Source organism: Mya arenaria, chromosome 17 (assembly GCF_026914265.1).
Source record: "Mya arenaria isolate MELC-2E11 chromosome 17, ASM2691426v1".
Lineage (NCBI taxonomy): Eukaryota > Metazoa > Mollusca > Bivalvia > Myida > Myidae > Mya > Mya arenaria.
The window spans coordinates 637,520-646,388 of record NC_069138.1 but is presented as its reverse complement, the minus strand read 5'-3'; the positions used below and the strand labels follow the sequence as shown (position 1 = coordinate 646,388).

The following is an 8,869-nucleotide window of genomic DNA, read 5'->3' as shown; positions in this document are numbered from 1 at the left end:
TATGTTTTTCTATGACTCTCGTGAAATAAAATACGATAATACACTGAAGTATCCTTTTTATTTTCGAACCGCGGCCGGTTCAACTAGCCGTGTTCCACAGCCCTCAACGATTATGCTTACCAATATTTATTTTACTAAAATATAACTGATACAGCGATTTTTAAGATTGCTAAACTGCATAATGAGCGATAAATAAAGAGGTTCCGTTCAATTCTGCTGAAGTGAAAGTTGCAATTGGTTTTAAAATTTGTTTGCGAATTCTCGTATCGTACTTTTACCGGCATTCTATCGAAAACAACCTCGATAGTTTTGATTTTTTTTATCTTATTTCTCAGTAAAGCCCAACAGTACTTGATGACTGATACATTCAGCGTACGAAGTAAAATTCTAAAATTCTTTTCGACTTTATTATAATCATTTTTATTTTAAGAATTGAAATCAGTTCATGAGTATGGAAGGAAAAAAGCACCACACATTTGAGTCATGATCTTAACGCGGCCAATACCCGCTATTGCAGTTCCGTTGCCCTCGTTGAGTAGCTAAAAGAAGCATCAAGGAGCATTAAGGCACGTGTAATTCAGAGAAATGACTAGGCTGAAGGGGTTTTAAATGAAATATTAAAATCATTGAAATACAATACAATCTTAATAAACACAAAATTTCGGTCACAAAGTACCATCGCATTTATTTTTACTTTTAATCACTTCGCTCGATCCTCATTTATACATTTTACTTTATTTGTGACGATTTATTTGGTGCCGTATGATAAATGTCAAGTTTTCCTATAGCTGGATCAAAGGTTTAACGCAGGCATTGAAAACAAGGAAAATTTGTTCTTAATTATGCCGCAATCATTAAAATTGAGATGTTACTGGCATTCTGCTGAAAAAATGCCACTTTAGGCCACTGTTTTTGATTGTTCGTTTAACAAACCCGCCGCTCATAAAACGCTATTTCAGAAAAAAAATGAAAATCCCAAACGAACAATAAAAACAGTGGCCTAATTCAGACAGACTCATGGTTTGGTCTGAAAGTGTTTGAAAGTCATTTTGGGACTCAATCAATTGAGCTTACTTGTGTTTGAATTGTGAACAGTGTTATGATTGTGAACAGTGTTATGATTGTGAACAGTGTTATGATTGTGAACAGTGTTATGATTGTAAACAGTGTTATGATTGTGAACAGTGTTATGATTGTAAACAGTGTTTGAATTGTGAACAGTGTTATGATTGTAAACAGTGTTATGATTGTGAACAGTGTTATGATTGTAAACAGTGTTTGAATTGTGAACAGTGTTATGATTGTGAACAGTGTTATGATTGTGAACAGTGTTATGATTGTAAACAGTGTTATGATTGTGAACAGTGTTATGATTGTGAACAGTGTTATGATTGTGAACAGTGTTATGATTGTGAACAGTGTTATGATTGTGAACAGTGTTATGATTGTAAACAGTGTTATGATTGTAAACAGTGTTATAATTGTGAACAGTGTTATAATTGTGAACAGTGTTATGATTGTGAACAGTGTTATGATTGTAAACAGTGTTATGATTGTGAACAGTGTTATGATTGTAAACAGTGTTATGATTGTGAACAGTGTTATGATTGTGAACAGTGTTATGATTGTGAACAGTGTTATGATTGTGAACAGTGTTATGATTGTGAACAGTGTTATGATTGTAAACAGTGTTATAATTGTGAACAGTGTTATGATTGTGAACAGTGTTATGATTGTAAACAGTGTTATGATTGTGAACAGTGTTATGATTGTAAACAGTGTTATGATTGTGAACAGTGTTATGATTGTGAACAGTGTTATGATTGTGAACAGTGTTATGATTGTGAACAGTGTTATGATTGTGAACAGTATCTAGTCAGTACAAACTATCGTGTGATAATTTCAATAAAACTTAATTATACTGAACAATGTAGAACTGATGTTAAGATTTAGTGTTGTGAACACAACAGGCAGTAATTGTTCAGTGATTGGAAGAAACCTACTATTTAATATAGCACTGGTTGTAAGATTCAACCCTGTTTGGTTTTTCAAGTATTACTTTTTCAATAAGTTTCTTATTCACTAATGTTGTATTTCCTACCAAAAAATAAAACAGGATTTTGAAATTTTATTTTTTATTTTATTTCCTCCTCCTACGAACATATTATTCAATCTTGGCGGTTCGTTTAACAAACAATAAAAAATTGAAGGCATTATGTTAAAGAATGGCATCCATCTACCAGCTTTGCGAACCCGATGTAAGTGTTCTCCAAAACAAGAAGTCCACCTCATCGGCACCCTCACCATTATAGACTTTGCTGGTCTTTCATATCAGAGAAACGGCAAACCAGTAAATATACCTTTCGATAACACGATTTGTCAATACTGGCAAAACTAAAGACAATAAAGTACCCGTCGTCAAAACTCAGGAAATACTTATGAAACAATATAAAGTATTTATACGTTTTTTTCAAAAACTATCATTTTATTTACAAAAACCTAGAAAAATGTGGAAAAAAACAACAACAGTAAATGATAAAAAAAAATCAATTCTAATTTCGACCTTTTACATCATGACGATGGTCAAATAAACAAATCAGTAAACTGAATGTGAAATCATGACAGATTCTCTGGTTTCTTTGTGCTCATTGCTTTTAACTTGAGGTCACCAAAACATGTCAACACGCATTTAAGTTTTTGACAATTTTCATTTGTCGTGCTATTGTATCATCTCATGTCGAGTCACTTTAAGGAAGAAATAAAGATGTTGAAGGTAATCTAGTTATTGAAAATATTGTACAATGCACTTATCAAACTAGTTAATACGAATGTATCATAACAGCAATAAGATGTATGATGAGTATATGAACACAAAATGAAGTATACTTTACTCTATATAGAATACTCTTTATTATATGCTTTCCGGTGGTTTATAGAGTTTTATCTGTGAACTAAAAAAATACTTCACTGTTTCAAACAGAGAAAATATCAAATTGATTTTTTTCACTGTTTTGAAATTTCAACCCCATCTTCACTATCAAAAACACTTTATTCTATATATGATTGAATGTCTTACTGTTGTTCTATAACAGAAGCATTTCATAGTTGTTTTAAGGATTTTTATATGAATTTGATAATTTGGTTTTGAATGCTACATCCTCGTTTCCATTTAAGTAACAAACAATTATTACTCTTTGTTTTGTCTGGGTTTTTTTTTTGTGGTGTGTGTGTGCGTGCGTGCGTGCGTGCGTGCGTGCGTGCGTGCGTGCGTGCGTGCGTGTTTCATTCTGTGTTTTTGTTTGGTGTTTTTTTTCTTGTTTTTTTATTTACCTGACACGTGAAAGTTTACTATATTTATTTATATATACATATCATCATAGACGTACTGAATGTTATTTGTATATTTCATGTAAAAGGTGTTTAACACAATCATATCGTAGCATAAATAATGAAACGATAACCGAAGAAAATTTGAAGATGTACTCTTACCCCCAAATAAGATTTACCATATTTAATACAATTTACCAAAAAGGATGAATAAATGGCAAAAACAATGGTTGTTATAAATGGTACCACGTTTAATTTGAAAGAAAGGTGCAGATAATACGTATTTCTACCTCATGAGACATTAGTTAATCACAGTAATTCTTATACCACTCACCAATCATTTAATATTTCTTCGTATTCTACTTTTAAGTACACGTTTACATTCTTGTTATTAGTAATTAATAGTTTTCATAAAATGTTAATGCATTATTTAGTAAGTAGTTAAAGGTTTATCACTGAAATCTTTAGCTTGTTATACATGTATATATATTGATTTTGAAGTTGAGTGTCACTTAAAGTACTAAAATTCCAGCATTGAAGATTATTGACGGCCGGTCGTCCTTTTATTAACTGGTGTGGTTATTAGTCGGCGCCCTTCTTTAGTCGGCGCTCAGCCGACTATATTTGATATTACTCAAGATATTACTCCAGCTAAGGGACCAGTTCATAAATTGAAGAAGAATGCTTTCGATATTTTCCACGTTGCACGATAAAATGTGAAAATACACTTTAATTGATAATGAAACCTTAAATGATAACGGCCCTGATTATTGTTTTTTGTTGAAAATTGTGATTTTAAATACAACCTTTCCCCCAAATAAATGAAGGTTACATGGTACTATTACAATATCCGTTATGTTTCTAAACCTAATACTCAGTAATATCAGTTTGCGAGCAGCAAAAGATGCGAGTTTTGAAAAAATAACATTAAGCTTAGTTGTTAGTTTTGAAAATGTCATCCGAAAGAATGAATTTCAGATAATTCCCTCTTAATGTTTAGTATTTTTTATCCACGTTCTATTTACTCATAAGAGTAAAATGTGTTCTAAAAAACAAATACAATATATAAAGCCAGGAATTCACATAACATGGCGGTACAAATAAAAGGTGAATTTCATGCCATTGAAATTCATGTAACAGATCAATTACTCTTTTGTTTCCGAAGTAACGTGTGTATATTTTTGTAATAACTATGTTTGTACCGGAGGATTAGCTTGGGAAAACCAGAACATCTATAATTCCGGGCTTAAACTATTGTAACAATATTATCAACCATAATGTCCTTCGAACATAATTATCTATACCTAACATGTTATCATTGAAATAATAACCTTTTTTTGGTTATCTACATGCACGTTTTTCTTCTAATTTAATTGCACCAACTTGATGCTATGCATCAATTCTTTTCTTTTTTTCATACTTGGTCTTACTTTGTGGGAGAGTAACCTGTATTGAAGAATCTATTCGCGAACGCATTCAATACTCCTCGGCCAATTATCATCGAAAACAACCCCGGATGTATGCCGGTACATCAGTAGAAGCAGCTGGTATGTTTTTAGATAACAGTGTTAATAAATTATAGTGTTTAAATGTGTATTTGTTATTCTTAACTGCAAGTAAGTTGCCAATGTATTATTGCATAAATAATTAACATTCACAAGAGAAATGTAACAAGGCCACACCAATTTAATCTTTTGTTGCAAATAACATGAAATCATGCAACGTAGGAATAAATCATGCAAAAAGAAGAAATCATGCAACGACGAAAGAAATCATGCAAAGTTTAGGAAATCTTGCAAAGATTATGAAATCAGACGAAATAGAACAAATCGTGCAAAGTAGGAAGATATTATGGAAAGTAGAAGAAATCGTGCAAAGTAGGAAAATATTACGGAAAGTAGAAGGAATCATGCATAGTAGAAGAAATCATGCGAACATCCCCGGTATGCGGACATGTCAGTTGAGGATGACGAGTGCACGATGATGATGATGATGATTATGATGATTATGATGATGATGATGATGATGATGATGATGAGGGCGATGACGACGACGACGACGACGACGACGACGATGATGATGATGATGATGATGATGATGATGATGATGTAATAAAGAATAAAACTATATACTGCCATAACTGAATATGTATTTTCGGTGATTTATTTTACATTCTTGTCCTAAATAGACACTTTCAAGGTAAACAAGGGTCACAAGGCATCAATGTTGAACATTATTTCAAATGACTAATCGAACAAAAACCCTTAGTTATAGATCGGACATCCAAGAATGTCGAATCTAAGGCTGACGTGCCCCAAATACGAAATTGGGTTGACTCTTGCACAAAGAGCGGTAACTTGACTTGGCAACAGCGATGTCACAACAGTGTCCTGGTCCGTGTTCCCGGTAAATACCTGGTTTAATTAGATGCATTTAAATTTAGTTATAAAAAATAAATATACCTACTTAACCACAATGTCTTATCCCGTAAGCGACATTATTTCTTATCACGTAAGCGACATTATTTCTTATCACGTAAGCGACATTATTTCTTATCACGTGACATTATTACAATGGCAAACTACTAAGGATTTGTGAGCGGCACAAAAACGAAATACCAGAAAACAAGAATTGGTAATTATGTTTTATTCAACCACTTTCAGATTAATGTATTATCCTAACGAAACGGAACAAAATGAAAGGTTCTCTAAATCATGACATACCATATCAACTCCATTGTTGTCTTTGACCGTGATAAAGTTTACACAGTCAGAGCTATAGAGGACCTTGTATGAAGTCACATACTGGAGGCAACAGCCGACGTGAGGAAAGGCTGGGTCGGTGTTGATTGGTCGACCTTGAATAGCCACGCCTGTCACGTGACTAACATCATTGAATTGTACCTGATAGTGGATAGAAAGCACAAAGCTTACAACTTGTGAAACCATTGTTTCATTTATTGCCATGACAACATATACTGGTTTTTGTTTTCTTCGTTTTATTTATCGTCTTATGGCTGGTTGCTTAACCTTCCTTAATTACATTTTAGGATTGAATGGGATATAGCCATCTCGAAATATTCGAAATTATTTTAAATGGGTGTTCTCTAATATCTGAAGAAATTGTTTTGTATGTTCAGGAAGCATGCGATTAGGTATGCGTTAGTGAGTCCAATTTATTCAACGGTGAACGTATTTGCTACTGCAAAACCGATTACCTTTTGGTCGGTTGTTTACATGAATGAAATTCTCAGTTTTTGTGTATATTTTACCTGTATATATTGGTTTGCATCATTGTACCCCGCACACCAGGCGCCAACCGTTGTAAGGCTCGGTGAAGTATAGAGCCTGGCTCCTGTTTGCGCATGTCCCGAGTCATACACTGACGAAGCGCTAAGCTGGGCGTCAGATACAGGGTTGACTCCGTTCACCAGGTACTCTGCATTCTCACAGATATCTGTTCAAATATGATTCTACTTATCATAAAAGTTAATCTTCAAATGTATTTTATTGATGTCTAACAGAGCTCTCAAACATTCATTTTTACATTTGAAAAGCAGACACTTTCATGACTTGTAACATGATATTTATCTCAGCTTTTATCTGTAAATCGCACATTCAATCGATTATTTTTCGATTTCACCAATTAAATATATTTAAAAAAGCTTTTTGATTTTAATTGATATAGTTGAATTTGCAGTGTTATTAGATAAATGACGGATGTTATTTTTAATGTGAATGCAACATACTGCAATTATGATGTAATTTTCCTGCCGCCAAATACCCTATGCCAAATCTACTTTAATACATTTGACATTTCCTATCCTAAATTATCAGATTGAAACTGTCAATAGAACTAAACTGATACATTTTTTCTTTGCGAAATCACAATATTAAGACTATGAACAATACTACACTAGTTAATTATTGACATAACTAGACACTTGAAATCATATCATATTTTAGGCCGGTCCGTACCACGACAAAAATATAATATTAACCGCTGACGTCATACAACTGCCTTGCTATTTCACAACGGAGAGAATTTGTCGCAAGTAAACATTTCTAATTTTGTTAAAACGTCTTAAGCGCTTTTCAAATATTAAATGATAACATTAAATGTTCGGTATAATATAAGAACTATTTACATACCACATCGGGGAATATGACATTATAAGACCCATGTCCATATACATTTTCGGTGGCTGACTTGCCAGTCAATATAATGTCATACGACCCTCATATGCGTGTTAAATTTCTTGAATATATACTTATTCACTGATGTTGGGGCAACCGCACTGGAGCAGGACCCTAATGGGGTTTTAAACCCATTCATGAGTACTTCACCTCGCGCTTGCCTTGGCTTTGATATTAACCAAATTTAAACGTATATCGGAGCAACTATCAACAAAACATACGTCAAGATACTTACGTTCAATTGGTTTTAGAACCACCTTTGTGTGGTCAGAAGTAAGAATGATGTCGGCTTCGTTATCATTACTGATAAAACACGTCTTTGATATTTTATCATATCCGCAAATGTTGCACATTCCATTCCGTTTACGTAAGAAGCACGTTGATTCACATTTTATAAGCGAGACCGCGGGAATACTTGACGTATATGATGATACTCTTTGTCCTCTGCTGACTTTTACCGTGTTGTCCACTATTAAACCACCAACAAGATGCTTTGCACCAAGAACAATAACAAAAAACAATGGGCAAAACATGTCTTTATACGCGTTTACACCTCAGGATTGCCAAAATCCACGAAAACAGTGTGTTGATATTTTTCGAAACTCTTTTTTTAACATTGATTTCATATTGAAATGCTGTCAAACTCAATGATCTGTTTTTACAGCTCTTTGTTGAACAAGTAGCACTCTACAAGCGAAATACATTAACTGGTATATGTTATCTGATTCTTTTCCGATAATCATTGTTCCCCACTTGGAAACATTAATAAAAAACAATGTCCAATTTAAAACAATTGTTAATCAAGTATGTGGTTGCAAGTTCTCCCTTTGTGATCAGAGCTCCAAACACAACGTAGCTTGATTGCTTATTTGAAAGCTGCACTGTCACTGATTGACACATTTGACAACTATTCATTACCAAGGGATGAGTCAGTATTTGCAGAAATGGCTCTAAACGATTTAAGATAGCCGAGGAAGGATCAGAACGCACTTGTCATATTTACGTTCGAAGTTTGATATCTTAAAGCTAAAATATGTACTAACGCTTTATGAGAAATGATAACATAATTACATGAGACATAATAATGTTCTATTGTGTGTTTTCTGATGCCAATGCTTTCTTTAGATAATATAAACCGTGGGGACGGACGGACATACAGACGATCATATCTCAATATGCCAGCCGTTGGAACATAGAAATCCCGTGTGTAAAACTAACAATAATATACTTAAGGTCTAATGGTTGTAGTTTAGAGTTAAGTGGGCCACAAGCTTTTGATGAATTAGGAAAATTGTATACTCTTCTAGAAATAGGGGGTGGGGGTGTTAAGATAGTACAAAAAAGAA

General features: G+C 33.5%; 1 protein-coding gene across 1 annotated transcript; it reads right to left on the bottom strand.

Moving 5' to 3' along the window:
- Nucleotides 1–5,551: 5,551 nt before the first annotated feature.
- On the bottom strand, nucleotides 5,552–7,959 carry LOC128224051 (inactive carboxypeptidase-like protein X2). Its single transcript, XM_052933683.1, has 4 exons — nucleotides 7,759–7,959; nucleotides 6,599–6,783; nucleotides 6,051–6,230; nucleotides 5,552–5,741 (listed from the first exon to the last, which is right to left on the bottom strand). Exons 1-4 carry the CDS (start codon nucleotides 7,874–7,876, stop codon nucleotides 5,592–5,594), a joined length of 633 nt encoding a protein of 210 aa, XP_052789643.1. The 5' UTR covers nucleotides 7,877–7,959; the 3' UTR covers nucleotides 5,552–5,591.
- Between the last annotated feature and the right edge of the window lie 910 nt (nucleotides 7,960–8,869).